The sequence below is a fragment of the Mugil cephalus genome, chromosome 6, assembly GCF_022458985.1.
Source record: "Mugil cephalus isolate CIBA_MC_2020 chromosome 6, CIBA_Mcephalus_1.1, whole genome shotgun sequence".
Classification (NCBI taxonomy): domain Eukaryota; kingdom Metazoa; phylum Chordata; class Actinopteri; order Mugiliformes; family Mugilidae; genus Mugil; species Mugil cephalus.
This window is the reverse complement of record NC_061775.1, coordinates 18,145,463-18,172,432: the sequence shown is the minus strand read 5'-3', so window position 1 is coordinate 18,172,432 and position 26,970 is coordinate 18,145,463. Positions and strand designations below refer to the sequence as shown.

At 41.3% G+C, this 26,970-nt stretch overlaps 1 protein-coding gene across 6 annotated transcripts; it reads left to right on the top strand.

The window, feature by feature from the left end:
* The first annotated feature begins 159 nt into the window (after positions 1-159).
* Positions 160-23,368, top strand: LOC125009952 (lisH domain-containing protein ARMC9). Of its 6 annotated transcripts, none has more exons than XM_047588216.1 (26): positions 160-342; positions 668-731; positions 935-1,060; positions 1,445-1,615; positions 1,959-2,114; positions 2,224-2,316; positions 3,077-3,101; positions 3,701-3,858; positions 3,980-4,081; positions 4,513-4,548; positions 6,561-6,595; positions 6,680-6,791; positions 7,327-7,419; positions 8,478-8,568; positions 9,094-9,217; positions 9,671-9,810; positions 10,402-10,478; positions 10,906-10,980; positions 11,868-11,958; positions 12,136-12,188; positions 12,987-13,085; positions 13,886-14,001; positions 14,621-14,790; positions 15,410-15,515; positions 18,553-18,737; positions 22,367-23,368. In XM_047588216.1, the coding sequence occupies exons 1-26, from the start codon at positions 338-340 to the stop codon at positions 22,387-22,389; spliced, it is 2,526 nt and encodes an 841-aa protein (XP_047444172.1). In that variant the 5' UTR covers positions 160-337; the 3' UTR covers positions 22,390-23,368. The 6 variants fall into 6 exon arrangements, with proteins under 6 accessions (XP_047444172.1, XP_047444171.1, XP_047444170.1 ...); XM_047588215.1 differs by having other exon boundaries at positions 572-731; positions 3,080-3,101; XM_047588214.1 differs by having other exon boundaries at positions 572-731.
* The last annotated feature ends 3,602 nt before the right edge of the window (positions 23,369-26,970 follow it).

Below are 26,970 nucleotides of genomic sequence, written 5' to 3'. Positions count from 1 at the left end.
AAAATATATATACAAATATCACAAATGTCTCTTTCTAGTCTCTAAGAAATAAGACTAAATAAAGAAGAAATTGTCACTTGGCGTATACAGTTTAAAGAACGTGGTTGTCGTTATTTACGACATTTGCATCTACTTTCCAGCCCCATCGATTCGGTTGCTAGGTGTTTTTTTTAGCGTCCTCTCTGTGTACGGTTGCTAAGCTAATGGCTAGCTACCAGACTTAAAGTGCTAATTAACACCACAAATCATTGCGAAAAATGGACTTTATAAGTTTCAGCTTTGGATAAATATATGGGAAGGCTTATAGAGGTATTTCTACCAAGTAAATGATGCACGAATGGGGTAAGAATGTTGTTGATCGCCTCTCATGTTGTCACAAACGTTAGCCGTCGAGCTAGCTTGACTTGTCTTCGCTGATATTAATGTTAACGGTTGACCTTTCTTGCTACTTTACCTGAATTTTAGGCAAATAAAAAACTTGTAAAATCAACTGCATCGTAGCAAAAACATCGCGAGTGCAATAATTGCATATGACAATTTATTGCCCCATGTGTCAATCTTATTTTTGCAGACCACAGAATATGCTCACTGGACTTGTATGTATGAGAGAAGAAGTTTTTGCATAAGTAGGTGTTTTAAAGGTTTTGGGCTCTCACATGAATTCCAGGGAGGCAGCCAAGATGGGAGACATCTTGGCAACTGAGGCCGATCTTCTTGGGATGATCAAGGAGGTAACAGATTCAAATTTTGTTGAACGAATAATAATAATAATAATAAAAAGTTCATTAAATATTGTGTTTTTAAAATGTTGCTATCAACTGTCTGTCTGTGGTATAGCATGTTATGGACAGATTTGTCAACACAATATGTGCTGAAAATGTCCACTCTCTTTCGGTTAAGGTGAAGTTCACTTGTACTTCTGTCTTTTTTGTAGTATCTTAAATTTGAGGAATTTGAGGAGACCGTTCACAGTTTTGACAAAGAGTGCAAAAACAAAGGCAAGCTCGTCTCAAAACCCAGAGGAAGCACTCTCAGAGACTCAAAGACTCGTGTCATAGAGGTAAATAATACAATTTCTACAACCTGTTGTTCCTTTGATTATTTGTGGAAGTAGCAAGTGGTGATGGGCATGAAAAGTAGTGAAAAGTGGAAACAGTTTCACTAGTTAGTCTGCAGTTGATGTGGATGTTCGCAGTCATCCCGTTTATGGGTACAAACGGTTTTAGTAGTGTGAAACTCTTCAGCGCACAAAAAACAAAAACAAATCATTTATCTATGAAAACAGGATTTTTTTTTCAGTTTATATTTTTCATTTTTTATAATATAATAATTGTAAGGCAAGTTTGCAGTAAATTATCATTGGTGGTGGATGACATAATCTCCAGAGTGTGTTTTTTTTTTACCATACACACTCCTCTGTCCTCTGTAAATGTGACTTTTCTAGAAAGACCTCCTTAGCTCGTTTGATGACGGGGACCACAAGGTGTTCTTTGAACTGTGGGAAGAGAATATTCCCACCGAAGTCAAAGATGAAGAGACTGAGGCCCAGAGCCTGGAGTTCTACCTTCACATTCACTTTACCATCTACCCGCTAAGGAGGCACCCAGGAAGACACGTAAGTAGATCTCAGGCTTCTTTCTTGAAAAAGATAAATAAACAATGAGATCATTCCCTGCAGTTTTTCAAAATGTCCACTAAGCTGCGCCACAGAGTTTTATTCACTATCAGATCTTGTCTTTGCCCTGCTGAAGTAATGATTTCTAACCTCAGCGCTGTATCGATTACTGCGTAGGCCGTTGCGAATTGAGGATATATTAATATGGATCTAAAGGTAAGAAAGGACCACTTCTTTAGTTTTTAGTCTTCTGCTGTTCATACATTATTTAATCATTTTAAATTTACTTGATAAGGTTTTTCTATTCATTTGACATAAAATCATATCCCAACTCTACCTCCAGGACCGAGCTGAGTTTGAGGAGAGGATTTCCTACTTCAAGCAGTACCTGGAAACTCGGGGAGCTGCACTGTGCCAGACCACAGAGTTTTTGCCTTACTATGCTCTGCCGTTCGTTCCCAACCCCACTGTCCACCCCTCGTTTAAAGATCTTTTCCAGGTGCGCAGATGTCATGTATTAGTTACATCAAGCAAAAATATCACTGAATACCATTCTAAATTTAAATGTTGTTTCCCCCCCCTCAATGTACCCAATGATGGGTATTTAGGATTCCTGGATGCCTCAGCTGAAAGGGAAGCTGGAGCAGTTCCTGTCAGTAACACTAAAGCCGTCCAACAGCCCAAGACTGATGACTTTATATGTATCCTTTTATCATGACTCGCTCACAATTCAGTGCTGGGAAAACCATCAGCGTGCAATTACAAAAATAGTATTTTCTTTCCTTATTATTTTGCTCTTGCACAAGTAGCAATTCTGACAGGTGGGCATTTATCTCTTAACACTGACTAGAGTTAATTTATTATTGAAATATCATTTTAACCACAAAATACTTCAAATCAAAATAAGCCAAATAGTTTCCAAACCCTGTGGTTTGGCTTCCATTCTTGCACATACATGAAACTAAACCGCCCTTACTGGCAAACGATCAAAGCATACTGATAAACAGGCCGATGATTGTCTGTCTCTCTATCTAGATTATTAAGTCACTAAGTCTAAATACTTACACCGATCAACCACGACATTAAGCCACCTGCCTAATATACTGTAGGTCTCCCGTGCCCCCGTGTTCGATGTTATTCACCTCCCTGTCAGTGGTTTGAATGTTGTGAGTGATCGCTGCTAGTGCGTGCGTGATCACTGGGTGACTATCATTCCAACAAAACAAACATATATTGAGTCTATACCCTTATTGAAAGATATTAGCTTTAAGCTCTACACACAGCTGTGACAGATGATCCCAATTTAAACAGGATGTTGGTCTTACGTCCTCTCTAACGTAAGATGTATCGTTCATACACAAGGCTTCATTGTATGTATGTAACTCATTAGATAAGTGAACAAATACAGTAGAAATGTGTAATTTCAGTTCAAGTATACATTCTTTAACATGCATCATGCAGAAGGAAGGCGGTCGGAGTACTAAAGGTAAATAACTATATATCCTATTTCATTGTACTGTAGTTACATCTGTAACTCCATTGCATGTTAATATTCAAGTGAGTCAGGTACTTGGTGCCTTCCTAAATTATTGTAAATATTTGTTTTCATTTTACCCTTCACACTGCCTCTTGAAAGGCTCAAGAGCGTCTAACACATTGGATTATTATTCATTAATTGTTGCTGTGGTAGTGGTGGACAGATATTCGAGATAAAGAAATATCTCTGTCTGTTGCCAAAACACAATTGACAAAGTTGTAATGTTTATATACGCTGTTATGATCAAATGTCTAATAATGTATGAATAATGAGTAAACCAAACTGTCAGTTTCTTATGTAATGATGGAAGAATAGTGGAGAGAAGTTTTGGCAAAGGGGGAAGTTTTGGCAAAGATTAGCATTGGAAATAAGGTTTGTCACTGTTTCAAAATGCTGCAAACATAAGGTAGTGTGGGTTAATTATCATCCAGTGACGGAATTAAACTCTTTTAATAATCAAACAAAGCATTTCAAACATTTTATCTCGCTTTGTGTGAGTGTGTGTTTATGCAACCTTGGCCCTTGTGTGTGCTTCTGTTGCCGTGCAGAGGCCATGCAGCAGCTCCAGCTCCAGCTGGCTGAGTCGGAACGCCGCATCACCAGCTACGTGCGGAAGTTCAGCAAGATGCAGGCCGACTACCACAACCTGATTGGGATCACGGCTGAGCTGGTCGACTCTTTGGAGGCCACCGTCAGCGGAAAAATGGTAGGTCAGGCAGCAGACTGCAAGACAAACATCACGGGTGCAAACTGTCCTGCTCTTCCCCCACACAGAATATTAAATCCCAAAGGGTATGATGTGTTGTTTTGTTTTTTTTCTCTCGCAGATCTCCCCTGAGTACCTGCAGAGTGTGTGTGTTCGCCTGTTCAGCAGCCAGATGAGGCAGAGCGTGGTGGTGCACAGCACTGATTTCACCAGGCCAGGCACTGTGAGTTAGAGCATACACCACCCATCTCTCTTCTTTCTTTCCTTCCATGATGCAGGTGTCCCTTTGTCAACTGTTCATTGTTCAGCTTTAAGCTTTGTAATAATCTTTATCCTGGAAATAGCTAAGCAGATCCTGGTGTTCCATTAACATTAAGTTAACAGTACACGCAAGTGGAAAGTTAAATACACCAAGAGATTTCTGAGTCAGCGGCCACACACATTCAATCACCTTTGAAATGTAACTCTAACTAGTTAAAATCATCCCGTTTTAAAAAACACTACATAAAAGATGTAAAATGTTCACAGCTTCGCTATCACGCTCACTGTCAGTGGCCTTCATTGTGATGTTGAACTCTCTCTTCTTTCTGTTTTGAACTGAACAACCTTTTTTTTCTGTGTGTTTTTGTGTGTGTGATGCTTTTGTCCACAAAGGGTTATTATTCTATGAGTCCCTATGATGATGGCTATGTAAGTTTTCATCTTTACTTCTTTTCATCGCTCAGGTCCCCACCGCTCGTCTTGCTTGTGCCTCATTCTGTCATCTTGTCTTGTCATAATGTATGCCCGCCCTTACATGTACTATATATATAGCTCCCCCCCCTCTTTCCTCTTTTTTTTTTTATTCCTTCTAGATTCTCCTAGTTTAACGAGATGCTTGGCCTCATTTGTAGTGAGAGTGACCCCTTTTGTCAGGCCACTTATTAAGCCAAACAAGAGCGCCTTTCAGGGCATACCTCAACATTAAATTCACTTGTTCCCAAAGACCGCAGTCATTGTTCTTCCCCTAAACTCTCCATTTTGGCTACCTGTCTTCTTCACAGTTATCTGTCCGTTTCAGTTTTCTCCCTTTATGTTTAACGGTATAGCTTGACAGACAAGAGCACGACGGGACAAGAATAGTCAACACAAGGCGCTTTGATGGAGAAGCATTTCTCTCACGCTCGGGTTGTCAAACGGGTTGGATTAAGTTACAATCATTTGAAAAGACGCAACCAGAACACTTCATGTGATTGTCGTGATTCTTATAGCACTATTATTTATAATACGCTATTGCATTATTTAGCGGGCTCTCAGGTTAAAATAATAATTCTGATCAATTTTAGGTCAGGCCTTTGACTTCTGAATGTGGAAAAGCAGCAAATGATAAGAAATCAAAGCGCTTTAATAATGATGGTTATTAGTAATAACTCTGCCACTCTGATTGCAAAGAGCTGGTAGACAGTGGTTAACAATCTCAGAAGCTTGGATAAAACTTTTATCAGGATCGTATTTGCCCTCATACAAGCAAGCAACTTTTCACTTCTCACAGTCTAATGCCATAATTGACAATAATTGTCAGACTCTTTGTGTCCACATAATAATAAAATGGCTATTATTGACAGTCTGTGTTTTTTTTTTTTTTATGGTTTCTTTACCTCCAAGGGAAAACCCTAGATGAGAACACGGAGTAGAGCCTCCCAGTTAGACAATAGATGTTCTTCTGTAGTTGTCCCTGTGGTCAAGTGTAAAGGGTGAGAATCCAAGCTAACGAGGTGAAATGAGTACCTGTTATGCAAACACTGTATTGTCAGAGCATCCGGGTCTTGCCCTTACCTTGTGTAGGTGTCCAGCTGAACCATTAGAGCATGAATGAGAGATTTCTATTCCTTCTGCCATTTCTACAGACCATTTTAGTTTTAGTTTAACCGCCCTGTTTGCACACTAGGCTCGGCATTATGCCCGATAATAGAAAGCAATGGTAAATAATTGTTTTCTGCCTGTAACGCAGTGCATGCGTAAATCCCTGGTTGGATGTCATTCTAAAATCGGGCCTTCCAGGTCAAGACCCGCAAGTGTCAAATGTCACAAGGAACACATTTCCTACTACGCACCAAAGCAAATATTTGGCAGTACCAACCGATACCACAGATGACACGGATCACTCCCCTCTGGTCTTAACCTGCTGCCACTATAGGTTCAACCTCCCAGGCTTTAGATTGGATTACAGGGCTAAAAATCCCCTTTCAGTAAAAAAAAAAGGACTAATAATTAGTTTCATTCTTCCTCTACAAAAACACAATAACTGCCCCTGAATGGATTATTTCTCTTTTCCAAAGACTCCATTTCCCTTTGTCTCAAACACCTTTGTACAGGTTGTAACAAATGCAGGGATACTAACCCACCTTTCCTGGTACTTTACTGCATGGTGATTATACCAAACGGTACACTGTGTGTCCCGGTGCACAGCATGTACAAGCATGACATTTGCATGTCTGTAACGTATTCACTTGATTACTGACCTATTTAAGGCGGTTTCTAACATGGTTGCTTTAGATGGAGGACGCTACCGCTTCCTAGGGGAACCGGACAGCAAGAAGGATGAACAGGATTCAGTTTTAACAGTCGCACGGATTATTATACTACTTTACTTCAATGTAGTATACTGTGATAAATGTAGGCTGAAAGAAGTTGTGAAATATATTCCCTTTTTTCTGTTGCAGGCCTCTTCCATGCTACGGGCATCCATTGCACCACAGTAAGTGGAGAAAAAAAAAGTTCTGCTAATCTGGTTTGTTACACAATAAAACATGGATGACATTTCATTGTTATTTGTCTCCAGGAGGCCTAAGGAGGTGCCAATGCTGCCGTCGTTAGACTATGAGAAGCTGAAGAAAGACCTGGTTGAAGGTTCGGATAGACTCAGGTCTCTGCTGCTCCAGGCACTGCGCTGGGTACGAATACTATATTCATCATTTCTAATATTCCTGTTTCCCCTTATTGATGACATACGTCATAATTTGCTTGTTTGCTTTATTGCATATTTAGTTGTCTCTAACTTGTACAGTCGCTGTCTTTGTCCACTGAGAATGCTACAAACCATTTCTTTTGCTTTTTTTTTTTTTTTTTTTTAATGTCGCCCAGCTTCCCTCGAGGGTTGATTAAAGTATAACCTTACATTTCTTGCTAAATGCTGTCAGAGTATCAGACTCCCTTAATAGCTATTATACAATAACTGTATCACAGATACTGAGATCCAGGCAATTATTAATCCTTAGATAAGCCTTTGTGAAGGACTACTTCTATTCAGATTTCTGCAGTTTAACATCTGTTTGACCTGCGAAGCTTCGGGCTAGTTTCATATCATGCAGTATAATTTGACCGACTGTCTGATGGTTAGAAGAATAGCAAAGTGATTTTATGTTGGGGCATTCAGTAAATACAGTAAGAGCTCAGTGTGAATGTTATGTTTGTTTCCAATGCTTTTAGAGGCTCACTCGCTCACTTCCTGGTGAACAGAGAGACACTGTGCTTCAGGCCTACATCAGCAACGACCTTCTGGAGCGCTACAGCTCCAAAAAGGTGGGTGATTGTATTATATGATGCTCTCAAGACACTACAAAGTAATTTATCCCAATGTGAACCGTTAAGGCAGCGTTTTCCAAAATCTCATTCGACTTTTGGAACCAAGGTGAAGCAAGTCCTTTTGCCAATGCGTAGTTAATCCCAAGGCTCTAATTCCAGGCAGGGCTGAGCTGATGAACTGGTAGATATGTAAGGTGCACACACCAATGACTTAATGCTCAAGAAGTGGGTGAAGAGCATAGACTGCGAGGAGAGTGGACCTTTCATCACAGATGTTTGCCAGATAATTTTGCTTAAAGAAGTAGAGGAGATTTTTTTTTCTGGGATTTGATTCATTTATCATTTGTATTTATTAGTGCAGACGTGAGTAAGCATTTCAGCTAGATGCTTCCCTACCACAGGGCATATTTGTTTTTATAATTTACAAATGTATTTTCTTTATTTTAATCTGACCGTATGCACTTTGTAAATATTCCCAGCCTCAGATTAAGCTTCATTCTTTTGAGTAATTTCCCCTCTTCACTTAACAAAAAAGACTAGAGCAGGAAATTCAGATTGTATTCCAAGCTTTTTGTAAGGGGGTATGTTCCACACTTTTTTTCTTTTGTTCTTACATTCCCCTTACCTTGCGTTTAGCTGTAGGCGCTAAATAAAGGACAATCTCTTAAGAAGGAAGTAAACGATCCTGTCCTCACCGCTGCTGATCTCTTTTGTCCGTACTCGCCAAAGCGCTACAAGACACCTCAAAAGTAATTTACTGTAAAGAGCCACAATAATAGTGGTTTGGTGTTGATTTCTCGTAATAAAATCAGAAATGTGAATGTTCTGTGTATGACAATGGCAAAAAAAAGGGTAAAGGATGAGAAGTGAGCTTTACCCGGGGTGCTGGTCAGCTAGGGGGCTACTGAAAGTTCTTCTTTTCTTAACATAAAGGAACTTTATGTATATCTCATCATCAGTTCTTATACATTTGATTCCTTTCCCAAATACCATGTTGCTAAGTAATCTGAATTTTTTTTTTTTTTTATCATTTTAAACTACGTTTTTCTCCACAGAAAACCGTGCTTCACTTATTGAGGTCGGCGAACGAGGTCGTCCGCCAGTACACAGCTCGGCTCGTCAATGCATTTGCTTCTCTGGCAGAGGGTAAGCTCTCAGCTCCCATTAGATTTGGTCAAGCATTTGTATCACTTTGTGAGATGAGTCACTGGATGTCTGACTGGATGCACTTTGAGACATGGATTGCGAGCACAAACTCAGTGGCTTTTCATTCCGGATGAAAACCGCTAATGATGCTCTGCAGCAGCATGCCAGTAACGATGGAGGTCAGTTTGTATAAAGGCAATATTGTAAAGACAGATATCATTTGTACTGACACAAATCTTTGTGTATTAAGTGGTAAGACTCGCATTAGTTTATTCTCCACAACATGAAAAACTCATGTAGGTCGGTATTTGTCAAGATTAATGATAGTTGTGTGTCCAGTCAGCTTTTGATTTAAGGAGTATTGTGCCATTCTCACTAGTGCCTAAAATTAATTGACAAATTATGAGTTTTCATTGTAGGAACTGCTACTTCATATCTGGTAAAACAGGCATATATTAATGTTGTACGTGTGAGATGTTCGATCAACTAACACTTTAAAATGCGATGTCCTGTTAATTCTTACAGGTCGGATTTACCTCTCCCAGATTCCCATTCTTCTGAAACTTCTCACAGAGGCGCTCAGGAAGGAGGAAAAGGACTCCCTGACTAGAGAAAACGTGCTAGTGGCCCTGCAGAAACTCAGCCTCAGGTAAACGTTATGACATACGCAGGTGAACAGCATGGTCAGCGTGATTACAAGCAAGGAGAGGGCAAAAAAGGCAAAGTCTAAAAGAACTAGTTAGAAATCCAAAAAAAGAAACTTAATGCTGGATAATCAAAATTATAACCAGGAAGAAAATAGTCCCACACTTGGAATAATTAGGCAATAAGAATGGCTGGAAGGCAATGACCAGAAGACTCAGTTAGAAAGCAAACAAAGACCGGAAGGAGGAAAAAAAAAACAGGAGCGTGTGGTGGATGTCAGACCTACAGTAACATGGATAAAGAACCTAATAGTGTTCTCTTACGTAGCTAACAGATTATTGAAACTGCATAATGGAGAATTTTCTCCATTTTCTTTTTTTCAGTATGGATTCTTATCCTGCTGAGAAGCGTAAATACTTATGCTTTTAAGCGATCGTTTATGCTCATGTCTTGTCAGGAGGAGCCAGCAGACGGCCATGATAGCAGACGATCTGATCGGCTGGCTGGTGGATGAGCTGCAGGACTCGGACTGCCTCAGTGACTACACCCTGGAGTACTCCGCAGCTCTGCTTATGAATCTGTGTCTGCGCACGAAAGGTAAGGGGGGGCACGCGTCGACACAGGACTCGGATACAACTGAATAATCCTTCCCACCCTCTAAGACGAGTTAATGTGTTACAACGTTGAATGAGAATACATTTAACGTTTTGTTTTTTGGTGTCACGCGTAGTAATAAATCTTCTCATAATCGTCTTACGAGGCGCTCTACACCACAGTGTTTTTCAACCTCGATGGTGGCCGAAAGGTCACTTGTGTAAGAAAATCAGAACTTACTTCACACAAGTAAAATGTAGCCACATAGATGCTCTGTCTGAATTAGATCCTGGTTTATGTTTTTTTATGGGTAGATGAAGGAATTTACTGTTGAGGTTTGCTTATCAGTTTTCTTTCCCCATACCCTATAACATATCTAGACTATGCATTTGTCACCTCCCTTTACCGCACATGCTTATGCAATGAGCGTAAATACACTCTCTTTTAGTCAAAGGTCTGCTTTTCGCCACCATTTGATCGTTTTTGTGATAAGAGTTATTGACCTATAAGAGGTGCAATAAAATAAAGTCTCAAGACAAAGTAAGAACATGTTTTCTAAGATTGTTTGTGTCTCGTATGTCTGACTTAACACAGGGAAAAGGAAGTGTGCAGAGAACGGCAAACACGTGTTAAAGGTTCTGACTGACCTCCTCGGACATGAGAACCACGAGGTGATACGCACACCTGTCAACACACGGGTGCTGGTGTTGCATGTTCAACACATTCATAGAGACAACCCGTGTGCTTCACATACGCATGTAAAGATTTGGAAAATGACAAAGCAGACACATCCAGACTTGTCATAAAGCAAAGTTAAGTTAAACCTTCCTGAATGTTCATCAGCCTTGAGCTATGAATAGAGGAATGTCTATAAAGAATAAGAAACACTGACTTAATTAATTCAAGATGAAGCTGTCGCTTCTCTTTTATGAGCTGCCAAGTCATAAAAACATATTGACTTTCGTGTGTAATGAGCATTCGTTCCTCTTTGCATCCATATTTCGTAATTGCTGCACGTTCACACAAGCGGTTTCCATTTGCACTGAGATCATAAAGATAGACTCTTTGTGTGTGTCTGTGTCGATTTGCTTTCCACAGATTCGACCGTACGTGAATGGAGCCCTGTACAGTATCCTGTGTATTCCCTCTGTGCGACAGGAAGCCAAAGAGATGGTGAGATAGCAGAGATGTCTTCACCTACTAGGAGGAAACAGACGCTGTTTGTGTTTTGCGCTGCATTTGTCTTCCTTTATGTCAGCACGCAGCCGGCGTTTGGACAGGAAACAACAGGTGTCCAGTTATAAGACACAGTACCTCTGCTCACTGAAACAGGGAGGTAGTGAGGTGTGTTTCTTTCAGAGTGTCACACATGCTGGAAATGGAAAAGGAAATAGAATTGATGCAGCTAACTGGTGACCACAAAAACAATAAGATGTGGTAGGCTAAAACTAACTGATCATGTGCACACTACAAAGTCCAATTTCGCTCCCATGCCGACCCTACCCCATGATTAAAAACCAGCCCAGGTGAGCCGGTGGATCCAATTACTTGTTACCTTCTGAATCTACACCCATAGTGACACCCCTCCACCCACGTGCAAATATGATGTGCACACACGCCAGGTACATGAATATTCACACTTACATGAGCGGCTCCTACAATAATTATAATACAATAATTATCCCTCCCTCAGCAGAGAAGGAAGCAGCATGCGACACGATCCATCCCACTGTTGCTATGCCACTATCCAAACAACTGGATCATCTCGGACACTGTTTAAACTTGTTTTATGTATCTTTCTTTTTACATGCAGTTTTAAGAGTGTTTCTTTTATGTGCAGCTAAGCTACTGTGACCAAGTAATTTCCCTCATGGATCATTAAAGTCAGAGTTTGGTCGGAGCTGAATGTATTATACCTTTCACTAGATAACTCAGCTGCACTATATAACCGCTGACCTTGGACAAACACTCTTATATTTCACATTTGGTTTTTGATTTCGGCTGCGTGTTTGCCAGTCAGTCTGTGCCCGGGTGTGAATGTGCTGTCGTCCTGTGTGCAGAGCGTAGAGGAGATTCTCCGCTGCTACAGCAAAGAGGAAAACCCAGACCTCAACAGGCAGATTGAGTTCATCATTAAACAGCTAAACTCAGGTTAGTGAAGTCAAATTTACTGCCACAATAGAAAGATAATCCACTGGTGGTACAAAACAAAATGCCTTGATGCGGTTTCCCCACATGTCAATTAGCTGTTTTGTGTTTGCTCAAATCAAATCTGACCATTTTTCTTATGAAGTTACTTTACTTTTAATCCCCCTGCATCTCATCCAGCCGAGGAGGAGGGGCCTGAGTCAGATGATGAAGAGGAGGACGATGACAATGACGTAAGGCGCTGAACTGCCCAGCTACACGTTAATTCAGCACAGCCGCAAAATATATTAACAAATCAAAAGAGGCAGATGGAAAAAACAAGGGTGAAAAGAAGTATGACCAGACCTCGTATCTGACACCTTTCTAAAAACCTGTAGATAGCAATCTCTACATGACACAGATATTGGGTGTCTCTCATTTGTGTGTGTGTGTATAGGCGATAGATCAGCTTGAAAGATTGTATACTATGGGAAAGTGGGCTATCAAGATAAGATATATATATAGTAATAAGTTAACGTGTCCATGAGTGGGGTCTCCTAGCTGTGTGTACAGTATGTGTGTACACTATTCCCCACATGGCCACATAAGAAATCCTTGAGTGCTCGTCCCCTCGTTCCATTGCCTCAGGTTTAGTGTTATTTTTCTCGGCTGCTATCCATTTACCATGCCCATAACGGTAAACTGATATATATTGCCAAAAAGTTCCAAATAGTGCAGACTACACTAGGCTCTTGTTTGAAACTTGTGGATTGGTGCCAGACGCCTTTTTAACGTTTAACCCAATTTCCAGACTCGCGTCGATGTTTAATGGGTACAAACTGATATTAATTATATGTGAGCAATTTTCACCTGATCAAAATATTCTTTTATGTGTCGGTGTTTAATGCAGGAAGGGTTTAAATGGTAAGATGCAGAAACAAGGCAGAGGTTGTGCCAGCTATGTTGATTTTGCATCATGGTTCACATTTGTCCTAAGTCCAGCTCAAGTTTACGGTTTTCACTGATATGTCATTGTCATGATCTCACGACAGGAAGATTTGATGGAGACGGACCTTGATAAAGAGGAAGTTCTCCAGCCGCAGCACAGGGAGCTGTCTGGAGAGAGCCTTCTCACCACCGAGTATCTAGGAGTAAGCCCAAAATACACATTTTGACAATACCCAGCTTAGATAAACATCTTGGCGGTAGCTGAGCAGGCGCCAAGCTCAGTTCTCTGCACCATGCAAAGAATAATATATTACACTCACAGTAAGGTTGCTATTTATTTATTTATTTTTTACTCAGGTCTGTCCAACACTAGACAAGGTTGATGTTCAGTACCTATTGCTGTTCAGTGTGTCCGATTCCTGCTGCACTATTCAACACACAGCAACAGAAATGAAAACGTGAATGCTATTAATAGGAATATCTTCCAAGGTATCTGCTGGTGTACCAGTAATGTCCAAGAACATCTAGTAAATTACTGTTTTCCTAAATTTCAAACCAAAATATTAAGAGTGATATCACTGAGTGGCAAGTTATCTGGACACATGGCCCAGTGAGTACTTTAGTGAGTTCGAACTGAATGCAAGGCAAATAATAAAAAGGTTCCTAGAAGCCTAGTGTAAAGCTAAGATTTGCTGGAACGATTAGATATCTGAGTAACCAGTAACCAGGAAACACTCTAATATCCTGCTTATCTTATTTCACAACAAACTGACTTTGAATAAGTGGAAAAAAATGGGTTCATGGAAGGAAATTCCTTTGTATTTTTTTCTGTTACTGTGATCGGAAAACTGGTCATATTCGAGGGTCCAGCTGCAGGACGTGAGACAATACAAGTAGTGTTGGACAGCTTCACCAAATAGAAATTTGTAAAATATTGTAATATTGCATTCTCATTTTTACTGTCAGCATACTACTAATCTTGTGTGTGTTCGGGGTTACATAGATCATGACCAACATGGCAAAAGTGAAAAGGAAATCAACCCCACTTCCACAGCCAAGTGTCGATGAGCCCCTTCAACGTCCAGTCACACCCAGTTCACATCGTAACGTCAGTGCAGGGTAAGTTAAATATTATTTAGTCCAAATTGGAGCTCCTGTGATATACACTCTACAGTAGTCAGTCATTTGGAAGTATATATTTTCATAAGAACTCCTTACCTCTCTCCCTTTTTCTCTCAGTGCTTATCAGTTTACAACATCACAAATAACTCACTGTTTGAAATATAGATTATTTTTCACGGTGCTGCACCCTTTCTTTAACCACACAGATAATATTGTCCCAGTAGTCGTGGCAAGGCAAAGCAAAGTGTCACGCATTGTAAAAGAATGAGTCAGCAGAAGCAGCCTGGAAATGGAAACGCTTAGAACTGAAAGTAGACTATTGTCAATGCGAACTGTAGGCTAGAGCACAGGGATAAAGGGAGAAATGTTTTATAGTAATGAATATGACAAATACAAGGTCTCTTACTCATGACCCAGCCCTGGAAATAATAGTTTCTTCTCACAGCAAGTTATTGACACCGTAGTCTTATTATTAAGTAACCACAAACAGTGGTGTCGCTAACTTTTATTTATACAACACAATTTATAAAAGAAGTGTATTGTGCAACCAAAGAAAGGTCAAGGTAAAAGTTTCAAGATTCAAGAAAACGAGATGAATTATTTGTGTCCTGTGCAGTGATTATCGAGCGAACAGTCAGGGTGGTGAGAATCGCGGCGACAGGGAATACCCTCTGAGCAGACAGAAGAGTGAGGAAGGAAGCCTGCCTCCCTCCCGATACAACTCCCGACCTCCCACGCGCTCTGGCAGCCGCCCCAGCACTGCCGATTCCCTGCGCCACAGCATCGGTGGGTGGTCTATCTTTTAAATGTATTTATCACTAGTAATTATGAATAAGAAATTACACTCATTTTAACGCTAGCAGTACAAAGCACTCCAAATGTTTTTCATACACACACACTCTCGCACATGACTCCTGATTTAACATGCATTTGATAACATCAGTGTAATGTACCTTTGACCTAAATTGTGTGGCTGTTCGTCGGATGTCTGGGGTCAGATTGTTTAACACACACTCACATCTCATATCGAAAGTCAGCTGCATTTTTGTGGAACCATTTCATTTCCCTTCCACCTGCTGCTCTTTATTTGGTTTCCTTATGATTTATCTGAACTGATGCCCGGCGTCCACACAGGACATAAGGCGCTTCCAGGCAAGGCAGCCCCATGAACTTCCTCAAAAATCAAGGAGCACCAAACATCTAATGAGCAACTTTAGCTTTCCACAAAAATGACGCCAGCACGGCATCAGCGCATGTCGTGTCTTTGTAAATGTTTGACAGTTCTGTTTGCCGTTTTGTTTTTGTTGCATTCAAGTTTTGACTGCTTGGAAAGCCAGACGTTTTGGTCGAATTCCAAATTTAGTGTTGTGAAGCTCTCAATTCACCTTCTGTCGCGTACACTCAGACTCAGAGTGCGGGCGGTTGTCCCAGGAGTCAGAGTTGGACGGGCCGTATGAAGGAAGAGCCAGGAAGGGACGCTCCCAGGAGGAACGCAATGGACACTCTGCCAGGTAAACCGGCACACAAATGTGTTTTACGATAAGATAAGATGATTATTTATTTGTCCTACGGTAATTCGGTAGTTAAATATCAAGAGTTTCTAAAGAGTATATCAGGTTGCAGGTGTAATACCATTGGTAATCGTTTGGGATCACACAGAATCACAATCACGGGGGGATTGCGTAAATCAGTCAGACAAATAAAACGGGTGTGGAGGCAGGGATAATGAAAAAATTAAGACCAAGTCCAAGAGGCAAAGCAACAAAAACTATTTAACAATGAAGTTTTTATCAATGTTATGTATGTGGGGAAAAAAAGAAAGTACAAGGATGTCTGCAATTTTGTTAAGAGTTAGGCCACAGACTGAAAGAATGTGGTTGATAAATAACTGAACAGTGGTAATATATACAGCCACTCTGAAAGATGCCAAAAGCAAATTGTGAGTGGAGAAAGCTGTAGATGGATGGAGATTGAGGCCAATGTGAAATCAATACGAGCGCCCATCATCGTTTCATCACAACAGTAAAAGAAGAAGATAACATGAGATACAGTGGCTTCAGAAAGCATCTGGACGGGAAAACAAACAGCGAAAGTCTCAAAAGTTTAACGAGGCTTTCTTAAAATGCTCTTAAATTGATAAATAAAGTGGGATTTGATCAACATAAGACAGCACAACTTATTATTCAAATATATTTACTAAAAATATGCATAAAAAAACAAATAGATAGTTTAACATGACGATCTGAAAGACATTAAAAAAATGGATAAACTTTAACTAAACTCACTGTCGTGCGAAAAGGTTAAAATAAAGAAATAAAATCAGTTAAAATAAACCACAAAATTGTGATAAGTCTATTTGTTTGCACAAAGAAAGCTGCTATATTGGTCTGATCAGCAGAAAAAAATGAAATCATACTTCAGTTATGGTTATTAAAGGTGTATTAAAGTATTATTAAAGTTTTGACAGTTTTTCTGTTGAGAAAGAGCCAACCTTTTTACACGGGAGTTAATTGGAGCCAGGAATATTCTAGCGCTAACATCTAACCGCCGTGAATGGTATTGCATAAAAGAACGTCCACTTCGGCAACGGGTTTGAAGTGGTTTGATTGACCATTTATTTGGCAGAGACTGCATCTCACAAAAGGGACCGGAGTAAAGGAATGGCACTGATGAACCGCATGCTTCTGCAGAGGTTCCTTTAAAACCCAGAGGTGTGTGTCGGTGCATGTGTTAGTCCGTGGAGAGAGCTGGCAGCGCCGTTGTTGGACACCGATGGGTGACTCAGCACTGCCAAGCTGGTCTGTGAGACTGTGACATGCGTTTAAACGAGCAGCTCCCACAAAGAGGCCCATTCAATCAAAACTCCCCTGCTTCTCCTCTCCTTTAAACCCCAGAGGAACTTGACTCCTGAACAGTAATAAGTCCCAGGAAACTGCTTCACCCTGCACCCCCCGTCCACCAAGAACGTAAAACACCTCCACAATACGACCTGGCTGAGGCTGACCGCAGTAGCCTCATTTCACCCCAGTTTGGAAGACAAGACTTTTATAATGAGGTGAACACGTATTTGTATTGAGGTGAATCGCATCTTAGCAACATAGCAACTTGGCAAATGCCGAATGAGCACATGTATATATCACTGCAATTGTTTTAAGGCTAATGAACACATTCTCTTCATCGTTCACTGGGACACGGTCTGGCTGTTTCTCTCTTTCGGATTATATCCAGACATCGGCGCTAAAGTCCCGTCTCGTTGTTCTTTCTTGAGTTGTATTCGTTGGTTGCACTTTGACCGCAGACAGTTTATGTGCCAAGTTCGCTTCGATGCCCCACAAGGCCTTTGCGTGCAACATAATTACCGGCTCCACCCAAGCTCACAGAAACGTACCCAGTAGCGGCTAGACCAGACGATATCAGAGATGTTGGGGCCAACGTCCAACGAAACCTATCCATTTGATAAGGTTTAGGATTGCCTCCCGAGATGTAGGCCATTCAGTTCGTGTCTGATAAGGATATTAGCAGAGTTTGTGTGATTTGAGGCAGGGGAGCCATTTATTAACGGTGATACTGGCCTTTTAAACTCGCAGACACACACACCCATCTCTATTTAGTTGTCCTTATTGATTGCAAGGAAGATGATCACCTTATCTTTGTGGAACCCTCACCCGCCCACAATACAACAATGGCATGAAAGGTTTCTTGAGAAGATCGAGCCCTGTAATAAATAATTTTGAACTGTCAACTTGACCTTTTTTTTTAGGCTTTGAATTACAACTGGACTTTTGTTTATTGAGGCTAACGATGTGAAGGTCGACCTCTTTTTATTTTATTTGTTTACTTATTTTCTTACTCATATATTTATTTATCTAGGGGGAGAAGAGAAATGCTATGAACTGATTGGATGTGTTGAATGCATCAATTGTAAACTGAGTATAAATTGTGCAGCCAGGGCTTGCTGGCTTTATTTATTTATTTATCAACTTCTTCTTTTTGGGAAGAGGAAAAAAAGCATTTTTTGTGTTCTGACCTCATCACCAGAGGCCAAATGAATTGATGTTCTTCGTACGATTATTATTAAGTCTGTCACATTATAGTTAAAAAAAAAAATAAAAATTAATTAATAAATGTATTTTCTCTCTTTCTTTCCCTGTTTCGATTGTGTTTTATTAGTAAAGGAAATTGTTATATTCTGTGGCAACTGAAAATAAAATACACAATATCTTAAAAAAAAAAAATAAAGTGTTGACAGCTCTAGAAAGTTGCCAATCTTAAAAATATCAATACAGCATTCAAGCACACTATAGCCAGAAATGGATGATATTGACTGAAATAGAGACCATTAGATGTCAAGGTCAAGAGACTTCTACCAGCTTGATCCTGCACATGACAGCCACCATGCCTTTGTTTACGAAACTCTTGTGAAATCAAATCTCTCCATTTCTGTAGTTTCTCCTGACGACTGAATAGCACATCAGATAAAAAAGATGACCTCTATCTGAGTGATCCGTCTAACCGTAACCTCTCCTTTTGTGTCTCCCCCCCCGTCAGTGGAGATTACATCCCGGCATTTGTAAGCCGCTCCGAGATTCCCCGCACGCCCGACCCAGCGGTCGCCCAGAACAGCGCTCACCGCGGCCGAGGCCCGCCCCTGGCGCCCCAGTTCTCGCAGTCGGAGCCGCAGCAGAGCAGCCGGCCTGGCTCTGCCGGGTCCACGGGAGGAGGGGGAAGCGGAAGTAAGCATATGTTAAAGGGTGGAGAATCGCCACCAGCCACCAGAGCAGTGCTGGCAGATTTTGGCTCCAGTTGGTGACTTTGGCGACTCTGCCAGCTATGATGTGAGATTGCCAGCTATGATTTGGAATGTCCACTGCCAAAAATCAGTCTGAGTAGAAGACTTTTTGGTCCCTGCGTTGACCATTTTCCAGCGTACATTATGAATTTATTAAGAAAACAAATTTGCAGATCTCACAGAGGAAATGCTGTGATATCATACTCTGGCAATTGAATTGGCAAATTGATCACAGTAAGGAAACAAGATTTAATAACTGACAAATAAATACAATTCATAAATCCGATCACAAGTAACTAGATGAACATATTTTCTTCACACCTGATATTTTAGCCAATTACATTTTTTAAATGATGGGTCCCAGTCCCATTAGGTGTCTAATTTTAAATGCATGTAGTGATGGTTTGCCAAATTGTTTTCCAGCCCAAATCCCGCTCAGTTAAGCCATATCTCTGTCCCGGGCCTTCATTACGTTTGTGGGTACATATTTCTGTGAGTTCAGTTTGTCGTAGATGTATGACACCATTTATTTAGGCGAACTCCGTATCCAGTCAAAAATGGGATCGTCATTCAAATCTGACCCCCATAAAACCCTATAAGTTTTACAAGCTGACCTTCATCTCAAGTAAAAAAAAAAACAACAAAAAAAACGATTTTTTTATCGATGTTGTATCAAAAAAAACAGATCTTGAAAACCAAGGATAGAATTCTAGTGTCCTAGAGGGCACCGATGCTGTTCATCTTCCAATTATTAGTGAATGATTTCCCTCCTATTATAAGATTGTTATTCCAAATGGGAGATGTTTTGTACCATACCCATGAAGATGAAAGTTGAATCAACAGCCCTCTCAGCTTTTTTTTTAAACGGATGCTGAACACAATAACCTTTATGAAGCTGTCTGTAGAACGAAACAATGTGTGGAAGGTTTTTTGTTTGCTTGAATGACATCTCATCTTGACCGTCTTCTTTTCCCGCCTCACACGCATTTCATTTTCACATTTCCCGTCCTTTGCCAACATTTTACCATAACTGTTGTGTCCAGTATAAAACACAAACACAAAGAAGGAAAAGCAGACTAGCACAACAACAAACATGAACTTTACTTTAAGTTGACAATTCATGCTCAGGTTCCTGCGAGCTTGCGTCTTCGGTTACAAAGAAGAATTTCAACAGTGGAAGGCTGTAACAGAATCTTCCATTACTTGTTTTCTGAGCTTTTACATAACTCTGTTTATGGAGTGTTCCCAGTGATGAAACTCTGTTGTTAGGCCACACAAAGCAGCACTTCAGGCTCTCCTTTTCATGCATTCACTTACATCTGACTGAGCCAAAGATGAATTATCTTAATTCAGGCATGCTATGTTCCTATACATTTCCAATCCATGTAATAATAATAATAATAATAATAATGCATTGCTTTTATATAACACTTTTCCATTAGATACTCAAAGCACTTACAGTTGAATACATTATTCATTTGCTCGCACAGTCACACCCTGAGGTAGTACACTACCTCAGTAGTCAAAGTATGTTTACATGCATGTGAAAAAAAAATGAATTATTGCCTTAATCTGACTTTAACTGGACAAGTTAAGTGAATGGTAAATGGTCTTGCTCTTATATAGCTCTTTTCTACCTACTCAAAAGGTACTTAAAGCGTTTTTACAGTCAGAGACACATCCACCCATTCGCTCACACAAGCACACACACATTCACACACCAGTGCCAGTTGCGCTGGGGTTCAGTGTCTTAGCTCAAGGACACTTTGGCATACGGCACACTCGGGGGATCGAACCGCTAACCCTTTGGTCCATGGACAACCCACTCTACCTACTGAGCCATAGCCTTACTCTGACAAAAATCAGAGCGTCTTTTCAACCGGAACGTCCCCCGGGGTCAAATTTTCTACTCAGAAAGTCGTAGAATACTCACTACCGCCGAGGTGGGTTACTAAGATGATTGCCGAATTCCCCCCCTCCGAGCTAAATGGAACGCGCCAGTACACCAGTGGAGCTCAACGGACACAGTGGACAGTACACCTCTATCCCTTGTTTGCTTTCTTCACGGTTGTAGAGAAAATACTGTGCAAACACTGACCTAAGTCACAAGTTTTGGAAAAGGTCTAAGTACAATGCTGGTTCGGACGGCCGCTCGGGTTGAGGAGAGGACAGTTCCATGTGGACTGATTGTTTTAACCAGTGGGCTATGTTAGATGTCAGTTAATCTGGTTTGCTCACAAAACTCCCAAAGATAAAGATTTTAATAGACAGCTGCTAAATTGACTCGAGACACGTGGTAATTTATATAAACGGCGTAAGACAGCAGGCACTTACCAGACACAAGGAGTTGTTTAAAAAAAAAAATGGTAAAAGCAAATTGCATTCTGTGCTCATTTTCACCGAACGAATGCCAGGCCGCATTCGTTTACTGTCAGTTTCACATCTTCCACACACAACTTGAGCCACTGCAGAGGAGATCTGGTGCTCTTAGTTGGATGATAACATCTCTCCATGCTCTCATCCATCTTAATTGCATTTCATGAGCGATTACCTCCGGCTGTTATCCCGACTGCCCTTACCGTAAAGCTTATAATAGCACCTAATGGTCACTCAAAGCTACCGCATCCTCTCGTGAGTGTGTTGTACTCTTAAGGTCTGGCAAGTGTCCGACCATCTATTGCCCCATAAGGAAGTCAATCATTGCTTAGCCTAAAGACCATTAAGCAGGCCCACATGGCTTGGAAAACAAATGAAATCATAGTGTAGCTCTTTTGTATTTATCAAAGCTGACACATGCTTGTTCTTAAACTCATTTAAATGTAGCTTCTGCTCCTTGGTGGAGTCCAGCCACAGCGAGGGAACACCAATCTCATGCTGCCGCAAGAGTCCCCCTCAGGCCCGATAACTTTTGGTTATCGCTTTGGCTGAAAAAGACTCACCCTTGGCTAGGGAGAGATAGAGGAAGCGTTTGTGTCACTCACTGAGAGCCACTCATCCGGGGCAAACGAGGACTGGAGCCGCTGCCGCCCCGTCACGTTGAGAGGGTGGAAAATGCTGCATTATCCTACCAAAGTCAGATCGGGCACGCTGGTTTCAGGTGATGACAGATCCCCCGTTATGTTGCCATGCAACCGGAGAAGGCGGAGGAAGTGCAGCAGTATCTCTGAGGACTCTCGCTCCGGTCCTCAGTGATAAATCTGATGAGGAAATATGATTTTTTTTTTCCCCTCTTAGGATGGGTCTCTTTCCTTTTCTTTTTCCCGCGTGGTGGAAACTTGAACCCTCAATAACACAAATAATGGGCTTTTAGTTCAACAGGAAGTATTGTGTCCGTGAAACGTTTGAGACATAGAATTTTGTTTTCACAGATTTAGGATTTTAGGTGACCCAACTGTTTTGCTTAATATTTGTTTTTTTTTTTGTTTTTTTAAGCAAATGTCTGAAGGAGGACACACGTATGATGGGCAAACTTTTTTTCATTTTATTGATAAGCTGAAATCTGAGTGCCCTCTTCCTTCTGCCCCCCCCCCCATCCTCCCTTTCTTGCCCCACCTCTTCTCTCCCCATCTTCAGGCAGGCAGTCAAAGAGGAGGTGAGGAGGGAGCTGTCACCATGGAGTAGCACTATCTCCCCAGAAACAACAGGCTTCCTGTAACATCATCCACTCCCCCACCCCCCAGGTTGCGATCGGGGTCAGGGCAACAGAGATTGTCGCGGGGAGGAGCGGGAATGCGTGGAACAATGTGTAGGATTGTGGTTCTGCATTTTTTTGTCCTACTTCGAGTTCGGCACAGACTACTTCTGTAACGTAATACGGAGTCTAACGATTACCAGCAACCCCCAGCCATGCAGCCCCGGGCACCTAGTAGCCTCATCTGGCCCCGAATTTCTGCCGTCTCCCTCTTCAAGGTGATACTTGACACAGCTAACGTCTTCTAGCCACGACAAAATGTAGAACTAGTCAAGCTCTGAGCTGGCACCTTCCATTTTCCTCGTGGCTTATTGGTTTCTTGCCAGTAATCATAAGTAGATTCCCACACAAACCTTTTATTGATAATCTTTGAACTAACAACAGATAGTAAAATTCCAGTAAAACCTTTTCAAAGTTCTCATCTTGACTCAGAAAATCAATAATCTTCTGAATTTCATAGTGTCCTATGTATATATAGATTTTTTTTTTTCCGTGGTGCTAGATATCTGTCCACATGAATAAATGATTGCACCGGCTTCACTTCAAATTTAATACGTCCTGCTACTATCAGCACATATCATTTCAGAGTAGCTGCTCCTACTTAACTCTGACTCCAGGTAATAAATACACAGGTCCTGGTACGACTTTTGAGGCTATTGAATGTTTTTAAATTATATCGTTACTTTTAATGTACTGTCCATGCATACAACACCTGACGGAACAAAATCTTGAATCTTAAATGTCTTAAATTCAGGTTTGTACATTTGCACTGTTTCCAGAGTCGTGATGCGTATTTATGTTAAGTGCTGCATTTTTGTTGTGACCCTTTTTGATAGATAATAGTTTTTATGTGATTCAAAAATAAACGTGTCTCGTGTTTTTAATATGTCGTCCTTGTACTTGACCGCTACTTGTTGGCAGAATTTTTATTTTAGCTTCATGTTGTATCCCAGTAGGCGACTGGTAAGTCTCGAATGATAAATCAAAAACTACCAGTCATTGCTGACATATTGTGACGTCACAGTACTGTGCTCACCTTTGTACCTCCCAGGCTAAAGCTCTTTGTGTTGGACTTATTAGGATGTATATATATATATGCTCTAATATTTTTTGTACACCAAAAACATACGTCTCCCTGGCCGCATCACATGAACGCTACGTCACCCTTCACACTCGAGGCAACCCATAAATAAATTAACAGCCAAGATTATTCAAATACCTTCTCTCCAAGCTCTCCTTTATTATTAACTCTCCTATCTGCGGCAGGATCGTCGTCATCTGGTCCTCCCTCTGGTGTTTCTGGCTCAGTGGCTAAGGTCAACCCTTCAAACTGACAGGTTCATAATACTAAGTACCTGATCTCCATCTGTTTTTGGTTCATGTCAGCATTTCTGGTTTCCCACATGAGGGCTGTATGGTGTTTCCATAACCTGGGTTGGACAGGTCTGACACATGTGGTTGATTCTGGGCTGTTGAGCTCCTGGTGTTCCCTCAGGTGTGCCCCATCAGTGGCTAATTACAAATCCTCAACTATGTGACACGCTGACCCTCCAACAAGCCGTTGTCACCGAAGACAGAAAGTAGGAAGAGCAAAGGTGTAACTTAAAATAAAGGGTTGCTCCCTTCAATTTTAGCCGGTTTCAGCGTCCATGGGGTTGTGCGGTCTGGCTTATTGAACCGAACACAGCTATCACTAATGTTTCAGATAACGCCTGCATCACAATTACACCTGCGCGTGCCGCCTTCAAAGGAAATTTGTGTGCTTGCAACATTTTAAGTGTGTGTGACTCATGAACCTGCATCTTATCAGACTTTGTAAATGCCACTTGAAGGGCTTGTAGACACAACCTAATATGAAGGTGTACACATACACCGATCAGGCGTAACATTATGACCACCGACAGGAGAAGTAAGTGTGTTCGTGTGGATGCTACTTAGACCAGACCAGGCACCCCCACCCTATGGCAATGTCACTCCTTGATGGCAGCAGTCGTTGCCACAGGCAAAAACACGAAAATTCACTGGAAACTCATGAATTATCTGTGGGATCCACTGGAATAGGTCTGATCCAAAGAGGCCCCCCTCCCCTCAACACTTAGCACCCAAAGGCCCCCCACTAACAACATCATTTTGACAGATACCACAGGACACCCTCAGAAGGCCCATGTCCACTCTGTTGAGTCACAACGGTCTTTGAGACACAAGGGAGACCCACACAATATTGGGAAGATGGTCATAATGTTATGCCTGATTGGTGTATATTAAGTATGTTATGAAAAATAACTTCTATCTTCCTAAACTGGCTGTATCACTAATAACTAGAAATGAACACCCCACATTACTAAGTAGGGCATAATAAGACACAACGGTCCACTGGCCTCTGATTCACAGATTTAAGGCTAAAGGTCTTATTAGGTGTTGTATGCTGCACCCTGAGAGATGAGATATTAAGCAATTGACACTGTGGACGCTGCCAGTGAGGAGCAGCACAATGTGAGGAAACAGGCCACACATGACGGCTGACGCACTTGCAGCCAGGTGGCTATGTAACCCTGAGCCTGAGCAACGCTGGAACCGTCCAGCTGTAACGGCAGCAGAGAGGAAGCTGCTGCTTTCTATCAAAACAAAAAGTGTGCATAAGAGAGTGGAGCTCGCATATATGGGAAGAAAAAAAAAATACAATTTGGCAACTTTTAAGGAGAGCCAGAAAGCTCTAATTTAACGTTAACGCGTACGTATATTACGTACGAGATCGCGCTGTGGTTCTGTGTATTTTGAGACTGCAATAAATTCAGCTTTGTTCTCATTGGACTACAAAAACAATACTATTTTGTAAAGCGGGGACAAGCAAGGATGTGTCATCGGGATCACTGGCACCCCTTTGAGACGTGTTTATCAGCAGGGAGCCATGTGCACTACTGATAAAAGGTGACGCCAACCAAGAAGAGACATCGTTTGAGTGTCTGTGTCTCCCAAACCTCCTGTTTCCTCTTGTCCAGTCGCTTTGAACGGCTAGATCGAAGTCGACCCCCACAGCTGCACTTTTGTTGTAAACACTCGAGGCTGCGTCTTTCCACTCAGGCCGCGTTTGGTAGCTTTGCCCCCGAACGTCGCGCTAAGGCAAAACCACAGCTCAATACATATCGACTGAGGCATTCTTGTTAAAGCTTTGTATATTTTCAAAAACACCGTAATGATAAAGGTCAACGAGGCCGCTCATCAAACACAGTAAAGACTAAAGCTTATTTGGAATTCCACTTTTACATTTTTGACCTTCTCAGGAATGTCCTCACAAACTGTCCATTAACCTTTAGCATGAAAGCTCAGTGTGTGCACTGGAACAAATCCCAGCTGTGGGCTGCTATGTTTCGGTGGACACTGATTTTTGAACAGCAAGCGGATAAAAGATTAATCACTGTCACAGATGGCAGCTGTATCAGCTAGTCACACTAACCACCTTCCTCTGGAGGTTTTTCTGCAGACACGGAGACTTATCTGTGGGTGACACCTGTATTTCTGACAGTCCATTAATCACAGGGTTTGTTGTTTGCTTGATCTGGAGCTTTTGACCACGTCATATGGAGCTTGCTCAGTGGCCATGTCACTTCCAATCATTGCAAGCACTTTTGGCAATTGCTTGAAAGTAAAAAAGCAAAATTATTAAAGCAGCAAGAGCTTGTAAGGGACATAGTTTGGATAAAAGACTACAGTGACAAGTGTCATTAAGGTTCCACGTGGAGATAAGAGTCTAGATGCTGGGGGTGGCTGAGCAGATGATTTGCTTGATGGACTTTGATTGGGAACTGCTTTACTAAAGAACGTGTTGGGATTCATTGTCGGTTTTCTCGGTTGTTAAGTTTCACACTTAAACATCCTTTGTGTGGCTTTTGATTTAAAAAGAAATTTAAAACAAAACTATTATTGTCAGGCTACCACCTGACTGGCACCCCAGGTAAACTATATAAATCATTTAACTAATAAATAAATCTAATAACATCTCTAACTAAATAGGATTAAAACCACCACAATTTGTACAACCAGGATATGGTAGAATTGCAATGAGCTTGCAATGAAATCACTCCCAACAAATGTTTTGTCTCACAGTTTTGTTGCTGGCTGACATTTGGACTCATTGTTGACTAAATGCTGCAGGGTGAAATACACACAAGTACAACTGCCAACTGCACAACTGCCAACTGTCAAGTACAAGTCCAAGTCAACCCTTTACATTGACAAGTGAAATTAAGAAGCTCTCTTTGCTAATGAATAGACAACATGCTGCTTCTGCATTTTTCCTGGCAGTTGTGTATTTTCTCTTCAGGTCCTGGTCTGGTCTGAGTGGTCGGATCCTCGATGCGCCATGGGTTCACGTGAGCTGATACCTGGCGTGAATGGGGCCACAGTGAAGTAGAACAGGAAGAAGTCTGTCAAGCTAGGGTCGCTAGTTTGTACTTGACCTTGGCTATGACTCTCCTAATGAAGTTAA